The sequence below is a fragment of the Ranitomeya variabilis genome, chromosome 1, assembly GCF_051348905.1.
Source record: "Ranitomeya variabilis isolate aRanVar5 chromosome 1, aRanVar5.hap1, whole genome shotgun sequence".
Classification (NCBI taxonomy): Eukaryota; Metazoa; Chordata; class Amphibia; order Anura; family Dendrobatidae; genus Ranitomeya; species Ranitomeya variabilis.
Window position 1 is genome coordinate 332,652,159 of NC_135232.1, and position 20,814 is coordinate 332,672,972.

Consider the following 20,814-nt stretch of genomic DNA (forward strand, 5'->3'; position numbering starts at 1 on the left):
AACCGACGTAGTATATAACATAGCTACGTAGTATATAACGGAGCTACGTAATATGTAACACAGCGTACGTAGTATATAGCAGAGCTACGTAGTATATAACACAGCCATGTAGTATATAACATAGCCACGTAGTGTATTGCACAGGTATGTAGTATATTGGTCAGCCACGTAGTATATAGCAGAGCCACGTAGTATATAACATATCCACATAGTATATTGTAGAACCATGTAGTATATTGCACATGCACGTAGTATATTGCACAGCCACGTAGTATATAACACAGTCACGTAGTGTATTGCACAGCTACATAGTGTATTGCACAGCTATGTAGTATATTGGTAGTCTATAACATAGCCACGTAGTATATAGCACAGCCACGTAGTATATAACATAGCCACGTAGTATATTATAGAGGCACATAGTATATTGCATAGCTACGTAGTATATTGCACAGCCACATAGTATATAACAGAGCCACGTAGTATATTGCACAGTCGATGTAGTATATAACAGAACCGACACAGCCACATAGTAAATTGTACAGCTACGTAGTATATAACACAGAGCACGTAGTATATTGCACAGCCACGTATTATATTGGACAGTCACATTGTATATTGCACAGTCACGTTGTATATTGCCCAGCTACATAGTATATAGCACAGAGATGTAGTATATAACACAGCCCACGTAGTATATACCAATGTGGGCACTATATGCGTGGTTAAAAAAGACTTAAAATAAAAAATAAACATATACTCACCTTCCGAAGGCCCCTTGAAGTCCTGACGCCTGTGTGCGGTGCACGCGGCAGCTTCCGGTCCCAGGGTTGGTATGAGCGCAGGACCTGTGATGACGTCGCAGTCACATGACCGTGACGTCATGACAGGTCCTTCTCGCATAGCATCCTTGGCATCGGAATCTGCCGCTTGCACTGCCGAGGACAGCGCGCGACGTCGGAAGGTGAGAATAACCTTTTTTTTAATTATTATTATTTGTAACATTAGATCTTTTTACTGTTGATGCTGCATACGCAGCATCAATAGTAAAAAGTTAGTCACACAGGGTTAATAGCTGCATTAACGGAGTGCATTACACCGCGGTCCGTTAATGCTGGCATTAACCCTGTGTGAGCGCTCAACGCTGACTGCAGGGCAGTAAAGCAGCGGCCATTTCGCTGCCAGACTATGGCCGTCGCTGATTGGTCGTGGCAATGGTCATGGGCGTTTTGCCACGACCAATCAGCGACTTGGATTTCCATGACAGACAGAGGCCGCGGCCAATGAATATCCGAGACAGAAAGAAAGAAAGAAAGAAAGAAAGACAGAAAGACGGAAGTAGACCTTAGACAATTATATAGTAGATGTGACAGTATGGTGGAAATGCAAAAGAAACTCCACCAAAGTGAACTTGGTGTCTGTGTTCTGCTCTCTATGGTAAATTCGTGTTTGGCCGTTCTTTTCTAATGCTATGAGAGGTTCACTTTTCACTTCAATATTCTGTTTGTGTCAACAGGACATACTTGTTCTTCCCGATCACGGGTGACAAACACAGATGAAACGGGTCAGCTACGCATTTACACCCCGAATGTAATGCAAAGAATGGGGGAGCATTTAGGAGTGGGTAGTGTTGGAGCGCCTCTTGAAAACCAGGTAACTATGTTTTCCAGTTGTTTTAGGATATGTGCAGCTTTTGGCAGGAAAAACGAGCGTTTTTGAGTGAAGTCAATGGTGAAAAACGTGGGGCAAAAATGCACAGAGAACTGACATAAGGGTCCCTTTCCACTTGCGAGATAAAAAACGGTCCGTAATCTGGACCGAAAAAACGGATGGAACGTATGCGATTTTCATGCGAGTGTCATGCGAGTACAATGCGATTTTTAATCGCATCATCCGTTTTTTATACTCGCATCATCCGTATGACATCCGTATTACTGTCCGATTTGTACGCACCGGTGTCCTTTGAAAAGCCGGCAATTCAGCGCAGTGTACAGTAAAATCACACTGACAGGTTAGAATAGACTAGATATATACACATAGAATAGGTATATATACATATATATATATGTCAGTGAGACACCTATATATGTATATTTATATTTAATGCAGCGCAAGATAGCATAAAAGCCACTAATTCAATTGCCGGCTTTTAATTTCTCCTTCCCAAACCCGACAGGATATGAGACATGGTTTACATACAGTAAACCATCTCATATCCCCCTTTTTTTTGCATATTCCACACTACTAATGTTAGTAGTGTGTATGTGCAAAATTTCAGCGCTGTAGCTATTAAATTTAAGGGTTAACTCGCGGAAAAAATTGGCGTGGGCTCCCGCGCAATTTTCTCCGCCAGAGCGGTAAAGCCAGTGACTGAGGGCAGATATTAATAGCCAGGAGAGGGTCCATGGTTATTGGCCCCCCCGTGGCTAAAAACATCTGCCCCCAGCCACCCCAGAAAAGGCACATCTGGAAGATGCGCCTATTCTGGCACTTGGCCACTCTCTTCCCACTCCCTGTAGCGGTGGGATATGGGGTAATGAAGGGTTAATGCCACCTTGCTATTGGAAGGTGACATTAAGCCAGATTAATAATGGAGAGGCGTTAATTATGACACCTATCCATTATTAATCCAATTGTAGGAAAGGGTTAAAAAACACACACACACATGATTACAAAGTATTTTAATGAAATAAACACAGCGGTTGTTGTAATAATTTATTGTTCTCCCATTCCATTTCCAGGACCTCGCTTGGCAACATAATAAACGCACAAGATACATACCTTCTGCTGTCAGATCTCGTCCCACGAAGTAATCCATCTGAAGGGGTTAACTAATATTACAGGCAGGAGCCCTGCAAATGCAGCTGTGCTCCGTGCTTGTAATCCCCGGGGAATGAATGAAATGTAGGTCATTGACCTACATTTCCTTCAGTCGCGGTGATGCGCCCCCTGGTGGATGTCCTCATATGACCTGGAGCGTGGGAAAAAGTTCCCAGGCTGCAGTTCATGAGAACATCCAGCAGGGGCGCATCACCGCGACTGAAGGAAATGTAGGTCAATGACCTACATTTCATTCATTCGCTGGGGATTACAGGCAGGGAGCACAGCTGCATTTGCAGGGCTCCTGCCTGTAATATTAGTTAACCCCTTCAGATGGATTACTTCGTGGGACGTGACGGTTCAGCTGAGGGTATGTATCTTGTGCGTTTATTATTTTTTCCAAGCGAGGGTGTTCCTGATGGATTGCGAGAACAATAAATTATTACAACAACCGCTGTGTTTATTTCATTAAAATACTTTTAAATCATGTGTGTGTGTGTTTTTTAACCCTTTCCAACAATTGGATTAATAATGGATAGGTGTCATAATTGACGCCTCTCCATTATTAATCTGGCTTAATGTCACCTTACAATAGCAAGGTGGCATTAACCCTTCATTACCCCATATCCCACCGCTACAGGGAGTGGGAAGAGAGTGGCCAAGTGCCAGAATAGGCGCATCTTCCAGATGTGCCTTTTCTGGGGTGGCTGGGGGCAGATGTTTTTAGCCACGGGGGGGCCAATAACCATGGACCCTCTCCTGGCTATTAATATCTGCCCTCAGTCACTGGCTTTACCACTCTGGCGGAGAAAATTGCGCGGGAGCCCACGCCAATTTTTTCCGCAATTTAACCCTTTAATTTAACAGCTAGAGCCCCCAAATTGTGCACACAGACACTTGTTACATTAGTGAAGAGGAATATGTAATAAAAAAAGGGATATGAGATGGTTTACTGTATGTAAACCATGTCTCATATCATGTCGGGTTTGTGAAGGAGAAGGAAAAAGCCGGCAATTGAATTAGAGGCTTTTAAGCTATCTAGCGCTGCATTAAATATAAATATACATATATAGGTGTCTCACTGACATATATATATGTATATATACCTATTCTATGTGTATATATCTACTCTATTCTAACCTGTCAGTGTGATTTTACTGTACACCGCGCTGAATTACCGGCTTTTCAAAGGACACCGGTGCGTAAAAATCGGACAGAACTCGCATGGTGCGAGTGCTGTGCGATTTTTTTTCTCGCACCCATTGACTTGCATTGGCGAGTCTCGTCCGAGAATCGCAGCAATACGCAGCATGCTGCGATTTTTTTCTCAGCCGATCCAGATTTTTCTCAGTCCGATTTCGGCTGAGAAAAAAATCGCAAATGAAAAGCCACCTATTAAATAACATTGGTCAGAGTGCAATCCGATTTTTAATCGGATTGCACGCATCCGTTTTCCTCGCAAGTGGAAAGGGACCCTAATGCAGATTATTTTCTGCACCAAATCTGCAAGTAAAAATAAGCAATGTGTGCATGACACTTGTGGTTTCTCATTCAGTTTGCTGGCATCAGGATTGCTTCAGTTTTATCTAGAAAATCTGGAAGGAAAAAATGCACCAAAAACATACCAAATCTGCAACATGTGCACACATCCTAAAGGTACGTTCCCACGATTAGGATTTGCTGCGGTTTTGATGTGGCGTATTTATGTAGTGTCAAAAACACAGCTGTTACAACATAGTGGATGGGATTTCTAGAAATCCAATGTCCACTATGCGCGTATGTGCGCCTGTGGATCATCCGCAGAGACTGACATGCTGCGCCTCTTTCAGGACCGCAGCATGTCAATCTCTCTTGCGAAGATGCTAGTATCCGCATCAGAAATATTCCACAATAGATTGTATTAGATGCGGTAAATCCACGTGGCTCAGTGAACACATGCGGATTTACCTGCGTGAATAGAATGTGGCGTTTTGGACTCGGCGAACATGCGCTGCATCCAAAACATTGCTAGTTCCTGATCGTGGGCACATAGCCTTAGTCTAAGGCCACGTTCACACGTTGAGTATCTGGGGATTTTTTTACCTCAGTATTTGTAAGCCAAAACCAGGAGTGGAACAATTAGGCTATGTGCACACGTTGTGGATTTCCTGTGGCTCCGCGTTTTTTTCCGTGCAGAAACGCTGCAGATCTGCAAGTGATTTACAGTACAATGTAAATCAATGGGAAAAAAAATGCTGTGCTAATTGTGCGGAAAATTCCGCACGGAAAAGCTGCGGATTAAAAGAAGGAGCATGTCACTTCTTTTGTGCGGATCTGCAGCATTTTTGTACCCATTCCATTATAGAATTCCGCAGGGGTAAAAAACGCATAAAATCTGCAGTAACTCCGCAGCAAATCCGCACAAAATCTGCATAAAAAACGCCTCAAATCTGCACATGCGTTTTCTGCCAAGAGATGCAGAATCCGCACAAAAAATTCCAGAGGCTAACGTGTGCACATACCCTTAGAGGAAAAGTATAATAGAAACACGTCACCACTTCTGTATTTATCGCCAGCTCCTGGTTTTGTCTTACAGATACTGAGGTAAAATACTGACCAAATACTGAATGTGTGAATGTGGCCTAAAGATGCAAAATACAGTAGAAGAAAGTTGATTGAACCAGCCAATTAATGCAGGAAGGAATGGACATCTGATGAGTATGGGGACCTCCTGCGGAGACAGACATGCGGTGCGTCTTCCAGACCGCAGCATGTCTATTTATCTTGCGGAGATGCTCAGTCTCCGCAAGATAAATGTCACCCATGCAATGTATTGGGCGCGGTGATTCCGCATGGTTAAATGTACACATGCGGGATCTCTTGCGTTCAAAAGCCGGCAGCGCTTTGGACGAAGCGGACATGCGCTGCGTCCAAAGCGCTGCCAATTACTGACCATGGGGACGTAGCCTTAGAGTATTCCAACACTTGTAAGCTTATGCTTGGGGATGATGTGTTAACCAGACAGCAGATGCTAGAGTTTGTTAATATTGTACTCTATGACCACTTTGTCTTGTTTAGGTCAGATGATGGAGATGATAGTTGTTTTATCTTTTCTTAAATTATTCTCCTGTTGATTTTAACAGGAAAGCCAAATGTCATCACACTGGGAATCAAGAATTATGCAGGGATCCATCCTTACAGCTTCACTTAGCCCTCCACACCTAACATCCCTGGATCCAATCACTTTAGCAGCCTTTCAAGATATGGGCTGGTATGGGGTTAATACAAGTATCGACAATCGTCTAGTGTGGGGAAAAGGTATGTGGCTAATTCCTGCTCAATTTAATTAATTTCATAGAAACAATACATTGTAGGAATGGTTACAGATTTCTCATCCACACTTTCTTCTCAGGAGCCGGAGTTCACTTTGGTCTGCCTTCCACCTGTCATGAAAGACTAGAAGGTTTCTTTTGTAGAGATGAAGGGTGAGTACTGGCAGGCTTGGCATAGACTCTGGGAAGTTACAGAAATCCTACTCTGTAGTTCTTATAGTGCCTTTTTCTACAGTGATATTGGCTGTCATCATCTGCATTTAGACAAAGGTAACTGCTCTACAGATGCCTTCATGGATGGCTGCCGTATTTACAAGCCTCTTCCACATGGGGTACGTTTAAATCTGTACATTGATTTGTGTTAACACAACATGCGGCTTATTAAAATATGATTTTGTTGCTCACCGTGTATGCAAAGATGAAACTTGGCCATATAGCATTGGGTGCCACTCCAATGCTGATCGGCAGAAAAATCATATAAAAAGAAAAAATAGGATAGGCACGTCCAAGAATAAATAAAATCTTCAAACTTTATTCCACAATGGTTATCAGATTAAAATCAACATGCTGATTGTGATAAAAAAACACTCTAAGGCCGGCGTCACACTTGGCGTAAGACAATACGCCACGTATTATACGTCCGTACTACGGCCGTAATACGGAGAAATGTTCCCAAAATAGTGATCCGTAGTCAGGGTGTTTCAGCGTATTTTGCGCATGGCATCCTCCGTATGTAATCCGTATGGCATCCGTACTGCGAGATTTTCGCGCAGGCTTGCAAAACCGACATCTAATGGATTTATGTGCTCAAATGTTCGGGAAAACATATATACAGTATATATATATATATATATATATATATATATATATATATATAGATATATATATGTCATTGTGACACATATATATATATTCTGTATTTAGATTTCAATCAGCGCGATATCTGTGAGCAGCCGGTAATTCAATTGCCGGCTTCTCATTTCTCCTGCACAAACCCGACATGATATGAGACATGGTTTTCATACAGTAAACCATCTCATATCCCCCTTTGTTTTGCATATTCCACACTACTAATGTTAGTAGTGTGTATGTGCAAAATTTCAGCGCTGTAGCTGCTAAAATAAAGGGTTAAATGGCGGAAAAAATTGGCGTGGGCTCCCGCGCAATTTTCTCCGCCAGAGCGGTAAAGCCAGTGACTGAGGGCAGATATTAATAGCCAGGAGAGGGTCCATGGATATTGGCCCCCCCGTGGCTAAAAACATCTGCCCCCAGCCACCCCAGAAAAGGCACATCTGGAAGATGCGCCTATTCTGGCACTTGGCCACTCTCTTCCCACTCCCTGTAGCGGTGGGATATGGGGTAATGAAGGGTTAATGCCACCTTGCTATTGGAAGGTGACATTAAGCCAGATTAATGATGGAGAGGCGTCAATTATGACACCTATCCATTATTAATCCAATTGTAGGAAAGGGTTAAAAAACACACACACACATGATTGAAAAGTATTTTAATGAAATAAACACAGTGGTTGTTTTAATAATTTATTGTTCTCTCAAATCCATTTGCAGTCCCTCGCTTGGCAACATAATAAACCCACAATATACATACCTTCTGATGTACTGTCAGGTCCAACGATGTAATCCATCTGAAGGGGTTAACTAATATTACAGGCAGGAGCCCTGCTATAATGCAGCTGTGCTCCGTGCTTGTAATTCCCCTGCGAATGAATGAAATGTAGGTCATTGACCTACATTTCATTCATTCGCGGTGATGCGCCCTCTGGTGGATGTTCTCATGAACTGCAGCCTGGGAACTTTTTCCCACGCTCCAGGTCATATGAGGACATCCACCAGAGGGCGCCTCACCGCGAATGAATGAAATGTAGGTCAATGACCTACATTTCATTCATTCGCAGGGGAATTACAAGCACGGAGCACAGCTGCATTATAGCAGGGCTCCTGCCTGTAATATTAGTTAACCCCTTCAGATGGATTACATCGTTGGACCTGACAGTACATCAGAAGGTATGTATCTTGTGCGTTTATTATGTTGCCAAGCGAGGGACTGCAAATGGATTTGAGAGAACAATAAATTATTACAACAACCGCTGTGTTTATTTCATTAAAATACTTTTCAATCATGTGTGTGTGTGTTTTTTAACCCTTTCCTACAATTGGATTAATAATGGATAGGTGTCATAATTGACGCCTCTCCATCATTAATCTGGCTTAATGTCACCTTCCAATAGCAAGGTGGCATTAACCCTTCATTACCCCATATCCCACCGCTACAGGGAGTGGGAAGAGAGTGGCCAAGTGCCAGAATAGGCGCATCTTCCAGATGTGCCTTTTCTGGGGTGGCTGGGGGCAGATGTTTTTAGCCACGGGGGGGCCAATAACCATGGACCCTCTCCTGGCTATTAATATCTGCCCTCAGTCACTGGCTTTACCGCTCTGGCGGAGAAAATTGCGCGGGAGCCCACGCCAATTTTTTCCGCCATTTAACCCTTTATTTTAGCAGCTACAGCGCTGAAATTTTGCACATACACACTACTAACATTAGTAGTGTGGAATATGCAAAAAAAAGGGGGATATGAGATGGTTTACTGTATGTAAACCATGTCTCATATCCTGTCGGGTTTGTGCAGGAGAAATGAAAAGCCGGCAATTGAATTACCGACTTTTCACTAACACCGCTGCGTATTTCTCGCAAGTCACACTGCTGGTCCGTGTGGAATCCGTATTTTTCTCGCCCCCATAGACTTTCATTGGCGATTTTTTTGCGCAATACGCTGACAAACGCAGCATGCTGCGATTTTGTACGGCCGTAGAAAGCCGTATAATACTGAACCGTAATATACGGCTAATAGGAGCAGCCCCATTGAGAATAATTGTGCCGTATGTTATGCGAGTTTTACGGACGTAGTTTCTGCGCTCTTACGTCCGTAAAACTCGCCAGTGTGACGCCGGCCTTATACGTTTCTGGCACTAGTTGTACATTACTCATTACACCTTTAAACTAAGACCACGTTCACACATTCAGTATTTGGTCAGTATTTTACCTCAGTATTTGTTCCACTTTTGGTTTTGACTTACAATCAGAGGAAAAGTATAATAGAAACATGTCACCACTTCTGTATTTATCACCCACTACTGGTTTTGGCTTACACATACTGATGTAAAATACTGATCAAATACTGCTAGTGTGACTGTGGTCTAAGGGCGCAACTAGTATAGATACTCTATGACTAAGGGCTCATATCCATCACTGTGAAAAGAAAAGGTCCGATTTTGGTCCAGAAATGTGGGACGATTGTCATGCGATTATCAGGCAAATACAATGTAATTTTGAACACCTAGCCTCCGATTTACATGCGAATGCGATCTGATTATAAAGCGATTTTTAACATGAGCTTTTACATAGATCCATTCTCTATGTAATTTGCACAGTTTTCCAAAGAAATATTCTTCAAGATATATATAAATATGTGAGTGAGATATAAATCAGTCCTTTGTGTGTGTGTGTAGTTTACTGTACATGTTTTCTTTTAGTAAACAAATTTCTTTCTGGAAAAAATGGCATGGGGTCCCCTGACTTCTTACTAACCAACAGAGTGAAAGCAAACAGCTGGGGCAGATGTTTATAGCCTGGGAAGGGGGTAATACCCATGGAACTTCCCAGGCTATTGCTATCAGCTCACAGCTGTATACTTAGCTTTTCCTGGTTATTTAAATGGATGACCCCCCCAAAAAAAATGACGTAGGGTCCCCCTATAGTTAATAACCAGCAAAGGCTAGTCAGACAGCTGCCAGGGAAGGGGGTAATACCCATGGAGCTTCCTAGCCTATTAATATCAGCTCACAGCTGTATACTTCGCCTTTCTTGGTTATTAAAATGGGGGACCCCCTAAAAAAATTATGTAGGGTCCACCTGTATTTAATAACCAGCAAAGGCTAGGCATACAGCTGCGGCCTGATATTAATAGCCTACGAATATGGTTTTATTATTACTATCTATTCTATTCTGTTGGGTCACGCTGTCATTTTACGATACGCGGCAGATGAATTGACAGCTTTTCAAAGGACATCGTGTGTAGAAATCTGACAGCACTCACATGCTCCGAGTGCAGTGCAATTTTTTTTCTTGCACCCATTGACTTGCATTGGCGAGTCTCGTCCGAGATATGAGGACAATCGCAGCATTCTGCAATATTTTTTTTTTTGGTCAGTCCAATACCGACTCCAAAAAAAATCGCAGATGAGCAGGGACTTATTGAAATATAGCCCTCTCCAAGGACAGAAATAACCTAATAGAACCCAAAAACATCTATATTAAAATAGATAGAAACAAAAAAAACTTTTGTCTGTCTGAGGTATAGCCATCAATTCAATGAAATAAGAAAAATCATCCATAAGTGTCTACCCATATTATATGATGATGACAGGAATAAATATTGCATCTAGTCATGCCCCCACCATCGGAAATGCATTATCTCCAGGATTATTTTTATCCAGATCACCTGTACAAAATTGGTTAAAGTTCAAGGAGTTTTATAAATGCAGGTCAAATAAGGGTAAAACATGTAAATACGCACAGGTTACAAAACTGTTCAAAAATTATGATGAGACTCAAACTTATAATATTAATCAATTTATTAATTGCAATTCAACAAAGGTTGTGTACCAAATACAGTGTACTACCTGTTATTTAATGTACGTCAGATGTACTACAAGAAAACGTAAAACTCGCTTATCAGAGCACATTAGAGATATAAAAAATAATGGTAGTGCTGCTCGAAACATATCCATGGCTGCAAAGCATTTCGTTTCACATCACAATAGCAATATTTCATCTCTATCAGTCTCAGGTATCGAACAACTAAAAAACTCTAAGCGGGGGTCTGATCTAAAAAGACGCCTATTAACGCGAGAGGCATTCTGGATCTACAGTTTAGGAACGAGACACCCAAATGGTTTGAACAAGATAAATGAAATTATGTTTCATTACTGATGAGGATTTTAAATATCATATATATGTTTTTAATCAATTGTTACTTTCCACAGCATTTTGGCACACTGTGTTAGCGATCAAATGTGTAATTTTGAGGACCTTGATGTGTTGAATCACCTGACATAGTGCAATCATTTGTTTGGTTCATACAATTTATAAGACCTGCTTGCTGTCAATGGAGTTTAGCTTTGACAAAGATCTATAAGATCGAAACGCGTCTCTGGATTGTCAGTGCCTCATGTGCACATCCATTATTCTTGAGGATCAAGGCAAAAATCATGTTTTATTTTGTCTACAATAAAGAATTCGTTTTAAGGAGCTGGAACACCAATCTTCATTTCTGCTGTTTCACGTCGAGTCTGGACGGAGTTCCGAGCACCTGTGGCTGTTGGTGAGCTGGCTGGGGCTTGCGGACCCTTTTTTCTTTGTTATATACTCATTGACTAACATTGGTCAGAGTGCAATCCGATTTTTTTTTTTTCATTGGATTGCACTTGCCGTTTTTCTCGTAGATGAGTATGAGCCCTAGGGGCACAACTAGTGCCAGAAATGCGCCAAAGTGGTTTTTCACAATCAGCATGTGGATTTTAATCTGATAACCATTATGGAACAAAGTTTGCAGATTTTATTTATTCTTGGACGAGACTATCCTATTTTTTTTCTTTTAGAAAACATACTGCTTCCATCTGGTTATAAACTGTAGATTTTGTTCATAGGGGGAGTGCTGGCTAAAGCAAGAAAACGAGGAATTCGATGAAATCTACCACCCCCAAAGTCGATGCTTCCTCTCCAACCTTACAAAGGTGACAATTACAGAACTGATTGACTCCTAAATGGCAAACGTAATCGCATGCAATGGTAACAATATAATCACTTTTATATAAAAATAATATGGTGGTGCTGGCAAGTAACAACTTATGAAATCAGACAGATGTTACAGATTCCTATCTGAAATGTTATTTTTATATATATAATAGGAAATGAAGCATGAAAAGGTAAAAGGACGCTGTTATCTGCATCGGTGCCTAGCTCCAAACAATTTCCAGATTAAAGTTCAGGGTTCAGAATGGACAGACTGCCCGGCTGGAAGGAGGATAGAGGTACTGAACAGAGAAATGAGATATTATAATGATTTAGTCCCCCTACATGCACCTGCACAGCCCCTTATTACAGACTGCCCGGCTGGAAGGATGATAGAGGTACTAGTAACATAGTAACATAGTTATTAAGGTTGAAGGAAGACTTTATGTCCATCTAGTTCAATCCATAGCCTAACCTAACATGCCCTAACATGTTGATCCAGAGGAAGGCAAAAAAAAAACCATGTGGCAAAGAGTAAGCTCCACATTGGGGAAAAAAATTCCTTCCCGACTCCACATGCGGCAATCAGACTAGTTCCCTGGATCAACGCCCTAACAAGGAATCTAGTGTATATACCATGTAACTTTATGCTTTTCCAGAAAGGCATCCAGTCCCCTCTTAAATTTAAGTAATGAATCACTCATTACAACATCATACGGCAGAGAGTTCCATAGTCACACTGCTCTTACAGTAAAGAATCCCCGTCTGTTATTATGCTTAAACCTTCTTTCCTCCAGACGTAGAGGATGCCCCCTTGTCCCTGTCTCAGGTCTATGATTAAAAAGATCATCAGAAAGGTCTTTATACTGTCCAGTCATATATTTATACATTAACATAAGATCACCCCTTAGTCTTCGTTTTTCCAAACTAAACAGCCCCAAGTGTAATAACCTATCTTGGTATTGCAGACCCCCCAGTCCTCTAATAACCTTGGTCGCTCTTCTCTGCACCCGCTCCAGTTCAGTTTTGTCTTTCTTATACACCGGAGACCAGAACTGTGCACAGTATTCTAAGTGTGGTCGAACTAGTGACTTGTATAGAGGTAAAATTATGTTCTCCTCATGAGCATCTATGCCTCTTTTAATGCATCCCATTATTTTATTTGCCTTTGTAGCAGCTGCCTGACACTGGCCACTAAATGTGAGTTTATCATCCACCCATACACCCAGGTCTTTTTCATTGACGGTTTTGCCCAGAGTTTTAGAATTAAGCACATAGTTATACATCTTATTACTTCTACCCAAGTGCATGACCTTACATTTATCCCCATTAAAGCTCATTTGCCATTTATCAGCCCAAGCTTCTAGTTTACATAAATCATCCTGTAATATAAAATTGTCCTCCTCTGTTGATTACCCTGCAGAGTTTAGTGTCATCTGCAAATATTGAAATTTCACTCTGTATGCCCCCTACAAGGTCATTAATAAATATGTTAAAAAGAAGAGGGCCCAATACTGACCCCTGTGGTACCCCACTGCTAACCGCGACCCAGTCCGAGTGTGCTCCATTAATAACCACCCTTTGTTTCCTATCCCTGAGCCAGCTCTTAACCCACTTACACATATTTTCCCCTATCCCCATTATTCTCATTTTATGTATCAACCTTTTGTGTGGCACCGTATCAAAAGCTTTTGAAAAGTCCATATACACTATGTCCACTCCGTTCCCTTATCAGTCCGGAACTTACCTTTTCATAGAAATTAATGAGATTAGTCTGACATGACTGGTCCCTAGTAAACCCGTGCTGATACTGGGTCATGAGGTTATTCCTCTTCAGATACTCCAGTATAGCATCCCTTAGAATGCCCTCCAGGATTTTACCCACAGTAGAGGTTAAGCTTACTGGCCTATAATTTCCGAGTTCAGTTTTTGTCCCCTTTTTGAATATTGGCACCACATTTGCTTTACGCCAGTCCTGTGGTACAGACCCTGTTATTATGGACTCTTTAAAGATTAAAAATAATGGTCTATCAATGACTGTACTTAATTCCTGCAGTACTCGGGGGTGTATCCCATCCGGGCCGGAGATTTGTCAACTTTAGTGATTTTTAGACGCCGCCGTACTTCCTGCTGGGTTAAGCAGGTGACACTTAATGGGGAATTTTTGTTATCACTGATCATATTGTCTGCCATGGAATTTTCTTGTGTAAATACTGATGAAAAAAAAGTCATTTAGCATATTGGCTTTTTCCTCATCCTCCATTTCACCCAGACTATTTTTAAGGGGGCCAACACTATCATTTTTTAGTTTCTTACTATTTACGTAGTTAAAGAATATTTTGGGATTATTTTTACTCTCTCTGGCAATGAGTCTCTCTGTCTCAATCTTTGCTGCCTTGATTTGCTTTTTGCAGAATTTATTAAATTTTTTGTATTTATTTAATGCCTCCTCACTACCTACTTCCTTCAATTCTCTAAATGCTTTCTTTTTGTCCCTTATTGCGCCCCTTACAGCTCTATTTAGCCATATTGGTTTCCTCCTATTTCTAGTATGTTTATTCCCATACGGTATATACTGTGCACAGGTCCTATCCAGGATGCTAATAAACGTCTCCCATTTTCTTTGTGTATTTTTATGTCTCAGGATATCGTCCCAGTTAATTGCACCAAGATCCTCTCTCATCCGTTGGAAATTTGCCCTCCTGAAGTTTAGTGTCCTTGTCACCCCTCTACTACACATCTTATTAAAGGATACATGAAAACTTATTATTTTGTGATCACTATTCCCCAAGTGACCCCCAACCCTTATATTTGATATGCGGTCTGGCCTGTTGGTTAATATTAGGTCTAGCAGTGCCCCCCTTCTTGTTGGGTCCTGAACCAGTTGTGAAAGGTAATTGTCTCTCATAGTTGTCAAAAACCGATTACCTTTGCTGGAACTGCAGGTTTCTGTTCCCCAATCTATTTCAGGGTAGTTGAAGTCCCCCATAATAATGACTTCTCCTTGAGTCGCAGCTTCATCTATTTGCTTTACGAGGATATTCTCCATTGCTTCCATTATTTTTGCAGACTTATAACAAATCCCTATCAGTAATTTATTATTTTTTCCCCCTTCCCTTATCTCCACCCACAGGGACTCTACATTTTCATTAGATTCACCTATATTATCACGCAAGATGAGTTTTAAGGATGATTTTACATATAGACACACCCCTCCCTTATCCGTTCGGTCATTTCTGAACAGACTAAATGTAATATTATGATTTAGTCCCCCTACATGCACCTGCACAGCCCCTTATTACAGACTGCCCGGCTGGAAGGAGGATAGAGGTACTGAACAGAGAAATGAGATATTATAATGATTTAGTCCCCCTACATGCACCTGCACACCCCCTTACTACAGACTGCCAGGCAGGAAGGAGGATCGAGGTAACTGATGGATAAATGAGTGATAATGATTTGGTCCCCCTACATGCACCTGCACATACCCTTATTACCGAGCTGCACAGCCTATGTTGGACTCTACATGTGCAGATCTATTTTCTCCTGGAAGCAATGCTCTGTATGTACATCTGGTGTCTGCTGAAGCATGTTACGATCTTCTTGGTCAGATTTGCACAGATTTTATACTTGGGCACAGTTGCTTTTTAAACTCTATGGAAATACATCTGTACAAATACAGAAGTAAATTACCCATGACATATGAAATGCTAACACTTTGTTACATGCTTTGTGTTATTTTTCTTCTGCGCAGCTACACAACAAATGATGATAAAACGGGAGTTTGTACTAGAGTGGCAGGCTGGTCTTTGCGGTGCCAACCGAAACAGACTTGTGCTCGCATATCCCTAGTCTTCTGTCAGTAGGAGTCTTGATACCAGTGTGAACCCAGCCATGATTGCTATTGCTGATCAATGGGGTTCTGATTGCTGCAATTCCTTCAGATCAATAACAGGGCTCTTAAAAGCCCTCTCTAAATGGAGCAGTGGTTGTGCTTGCGTGGCTCTGCTCCCTTTAGGCTAGGTTCACATTAATACAGATCTTTCGATAAAGCATCGATTTTAGAAGGGCTGGTAGGACTCTGAAGCCCTAAGCGCTGTGCATCCTTTCTTTTAGAAGTAATGGTACGTGAAAGAATAATTAAAGTGAAATATTCTCCAAGAATACACTCGGATTCATGTACATAACAATGGTGCAATAATTTTTCTCAGCTATTATGATATGCTAACTGCTGTTCAAATTGTACCGTTTGGTTCATTTTCTCTTCTTGAAGGTTAAAGGTTTTCATGGAGTTTTACTTTGTCCTGATGGAAGGCTCTGCTTAGGATTTGACCATCCACTCTCCCCAACCTCTGTATTCACCACAACTCCCTTCTACAGCCTATCTTCTCAAAGACCTATCCAAGAAATAAGAGTGCAACTAACAATTGGGAAAAATCAAAAATGGACAACAAAGATTAAGAAAATGCTAACAGAAGAAGTCCTAGGAGTTATAGCTCAACATGCTGGAGTTCAAAGGTAATGAGATGTGATAGAGGGAAAGGATTAAGTTCTATTAAATTGATGCAGTTAGGTAACAATATTTTACTATTTCCTTCCACTAAAAAACAATTTTTTTTTGACAGATGCATCCTACAAGTTTCCACTGAGTTGGACAAAGACTTATCATTTCTGCTAATGGTGGGAGAACCAAACAATTGCCCCCCACATCCCACTGGATCTTCACCGCATGCAACAGTTATAAATCTCATAAATAATCCTGTAACATATGAGTCCCCTCAGTTTTCCACCATCACCATCAGGTAAGGAATATAATACTAAAGCTCAACTAAACTTAAACTAAACTTAAATGTAGAGTTTTGTATGTGACCTGTTAGTGAGACATCTACAAGACATCGAGCTAATAATCAGACAGAATGTATCTGGACTATTAAATAAAAGAAATATACTAAACAATCATCTGTTGGTTCACAAGCACAAGACACAATCTACAGCCCCATATGCACCTAAACAACACCGTACACATTAAAATCACCGGAACCCATTACTATACCCATTACTATAACCCATTACTATAACCCAGTACTATAATAACGTGTATTTGGCCTCGGATAATGTCGGAGAAGAATTACCTTTTTGCTCTCTTGGTAGATACAAGTGCTTCTCACAAAATTAGAATATCATCAAAAAGTTAATTTATTTCAGTTCTTTAATACAAAAAGTGAAACTCATATTATACAGGTCCTTCTCAAAAAATTTGCATATAGTGTTAAATTTCATTATTTACCATAATGTAATGATTACAATTAAACTTTCATATATTATAGATTCATTATCCACCAACTGAAATTTGTCAGGTCTTTTATTGTTTTAATACTGATGATTTTGGCCTACAACTCCTGATAACCCAAAAAACCTGTCTCAATAAATTAGCATATCAAGAAAAGGTTCTCTAAATGACCTATTACCCTAATCTTCTGAATCAACTAATTAACTCTAAACACATGCAAAAGATACCTGAGGCTTTTAAAAACTCCCTGCCTGGTTCATTACTCAAAACCCCCATCATGGGTAAGGGTACCGTCACACATTGAAATTTTCATCGCTGCGACGGCACGATTCGTGACGTCGCAGCGTCGTATAATCATCGCTCCAGCGTCGTAGACTGCGGTCACACGTTGCAATCACGGCGCTGGAGCGATGCCGAAGTCCCCGGGTAACCAGGGTAAACATCGGGTAACTAAGCGCAGGGCCGCGCTTAGTAACCCGATGTTTACCCTGGTTACAAGCGTAAACGTAAAAAAACAAACCGTACATACTCACCCGTCGGTGTCCTTCAGGTCCCTTGCCGTCTGCTTCCTGCTCTGAGTGCAGCCGTACAGTGAGAGCAGAGCGCAGCACCGCTGTGATCTGCTCTCACTTTCCGGCCAGCACTCAGAGCAGGAAGCAGACGGCAAGGGACCTGAAGGACACCGACGGGTGAGTATGTACGGTTTGTTTTTTTACGTTTACGCTTGTAACCAGGGTAAACATCGGGTTACTAAGTGCGGCCCTGCGCTTAGTTACCCGATGTTTACCCTGGTTACAAGCGAAGACATCGCTGGATCGCTGTCACACACAACGATCCAGCGATGTCAGCGGGTGATCAAGCGACGAAAGAAAGTTCCAAACGATCTGCTACGACGTACGATTCTCAGCAGGGTGTCTGATCGCAGTAGCGTGTCAGACACAGCGATATCGTAACGATATCGCTAGAACGTCAGGAATCGTAACGTCGTAGCGATGGAAATTTCAATGTGTGACGGTACCCTTTGACTAGCGACCTGACAGATGTCAAGAAGGCCATTATTGACACCCTCAAGCAAGAGGGTAAGACCCAGAAAGAAATTTCTCAACAAATAGGCTGTTCCCAGAGTGCTGTATCAAGGCACCTCAATGGTAAGTCTGTTGGAAGGAAACAATGTGGCAGAAAACGCTGTACAACGAGAAGAGGTGACCGGACCCTGAGGAAGATTGTGGAGAAGGACCGATTCCAGACCTTGGGGAACCTGAGGAAGCAGTGGACTGAGTCTGGTGTGGAAAGGCGTGTGCAGGAAATGGGCTACAGGTGCCGCATTCCCCAGGTAAAGCCACTTTTGAACCATAAACAGCGGCAGAAGCGCCTGACCTGGGCTACAGAGAAGCAGCACTGGACTGTTGCTAAGTGGTCCCAAGTACTTTTTTCTGATGAAAGCAAATTTTGCATGTCATTCGGAAATCAAGGTGCCAGAGTCTGGAGGAAGACTGGGGAGAAGGAAATGCCAAAATGCCTGAAGTCCAGTGTCAAGTACCCACAGTCAGTGATGGTGTGGGGTGCCATGTCAGCTGCTGGTGTTGGTCCACTGTGTTTCATCAAGGGCAGGGTCAATGCAGCTAGCTATCAGGAGATTTTGGAGCACTTCATGCTTCCATCGGCTGAAATGCTTTATGGAGATGAAGATTTCATTTTTCAGCACGACCTGGCACCTGCTCACAGTGCCAAAACCACTGGTAAATGGTTTACTGACCATGGTATTACTGTGCTCAATTGGCCAGCCAACTCTCCTGACCTGAACCCCATAGAGAATCTGTGGGATATTGTGAAGAGAAAGTTGAGAGACGCAAGACCCAACACTCTGGATGAGCTTAAGGCCGCTATTGAAGCATCCTGGGCCTCCATAACATGTCAGCAGTGTCACAGGCTGATTGCCTCCATGCCACGCCGCATTGAAGCAGTCATTTCTGCCAAAGGATTCCCGACAAAGTATTGAGTGCATAACTGAACATTATTATTTGATGTTTTTTTTGTTTGTTATTAAAAAACACTTTTATTTGATTGGACGGGTGAAATATACTAATTTATTGAGACAGGTTTTTTGGGTTATCAGGAGTTGTAGGCCAAAATCATCAGTATTAAAACAATAAAAGACCTGACAAATTTCAGTTGGTGGATAATGAATCTATAATATATGAAAGTTTAATTGTAATCATTACATTATGGTAAATAATGAAATTTAACACTATATGCTAATTTTTTGAGAAGGACCTGTATAGAGTCATTATAGAGTGATCCAATTCAAGTGTTTATTTCTGTTAATGTTGATGATTATCGCTTACAGCCAATGAAAACCCAAAAGTCATTATCTCAGTAAATTAGAATACTTTATAACACCAGCTTGAAAAAATGATTTTAAAATCCGAAATGTTGGCCTACTGAAATGTATGTAAAAGCAATCAATAATTGCTCAGGGCTCCATGTGCATCAATTATTGCATCAATACGGCGTGGCACGGAGGAGGTCAGCCTGTTGCACTGCTGAGGTGTTATGGAAGCCCAGGTTGCTTTGATAGCAGCCTTCAGCTCGTCTGCATTGTTGGATCTGGTGTCTCTCATCTTCCTCTTGTGCACTTGTCACTTTACTCACCTGTGGTTGCACTAGTACAGTGGCATTATTCATCATGATGTACCATTGAGTATTTACATTATTATGCTGATCTCTCTATATACCCCTCTTTAGTAATACATTACTTTAATCATTTTTTGCAAATCTACTATGTGATACAGCATCATGGTTTTAGTAGATAGTCTGGGTTGGGCTTCACATGCATTATACCCTATTTTAGTATGTTTACTGTTCTTTTTTTGGTATTAATAAATAAAATTGATATATTGTAATATTTGGGTTTCCCACTTTTTCTTCTTTTTGGTTATTACGCATTGTGGGAGTGCTCACTGCAAGTAATGTTTGGTCATATATAGGTATTAATTATAATGCAGAACGCAGCGTTTTAGACGTAGCGAAAATATGCTGCATCGAAAAGGCTAATATTCCTGATCGTGTGCACGTACCCTAAGGCTGAATACATGCAGTTTACATACACTTTTTTTTGCCAAATACAGGAGTGGATTCACTAGGAGTGGCAAATAAAAAGTAAGGACTTAATACAGTAAAACAGCTGAATCAATGACATTCTATGAGATTGTATTGGTACACATATACAACTGTGGATAGTAACTATCACCTACACATGTTGCATGACGTGATATTGCCACAACTCAGACCCAGGGATAACTTTGCTGAACTACTCTTCCAAGAAGAAGAGGCACCTCCTCATTATGCTTTTGCAATAAGAGACTACCTTGATAACACACTCCCACTGCACTGAATTGGGTGACGAATCAGCATTGAATGGCCACCACATTCACCAGACAAACTAACGGACATCATTTGTTGGGGTGTAGTAAAGAAAACGATTTTTGAGAATAAGTCAAGAATTGCAAGAATTGATGTAGATCGGAATTTATGTGGAACGGTGTACGGGACAGGTTGAGAGAATTCAGTTAAACCAAATCA

The 20,814-nt window shown here is 41.4% G+C and overlaps 1 protein-coding gene across 3 annotated transcripts in view; it reads left to right on the plus strand.

Annotated features, from left to right (window-relative positions):
• CIROP (ciliated left-right organizer metallopeptidase) overlaps window positions 1-20,814 on the plus strand; it is a 99,787-nt gene that overhangs the window by 70,466 nt on the left and 8,507 nt on the right. For all 3 annotated transcript variants that reach the window (XM_077298954.1, XM_077298962.1, XM_077298945.1), the window contains 8 exons: window positions 1,517-1,653; window positions 5,943-6,117; window positions 6,212-6,284; window positions 6,367-6,463; window positions 11,858-11,944; window positions 12,119-12,241; window positions 16,216-16,460; window positions 16,568-16,744. In XM_077298954.1, the coding sequence (XP_077155069.1) occupies window positions 1,517-1,653; window positions 5,943-6,117; window positions 6,212-6,284; window positions 6,367-6,463; window positions 11,858-11,944; window positions 12,119-12,241; window positions 16,216-16,460; window positions 16,568-16,744 (1,114 nt within the window). The remainder of the gene's footprint in view (window positions 1-1,516; window positions 1,654-5,942; window positions 6,118-6,211; window positions 6,285-6,366; window positions 6,464-11,857; window positions 11,945-12,118; window positions 12,242-16,215; window positions 16,461-16,567; window positions 16,745-20,814) is intronic.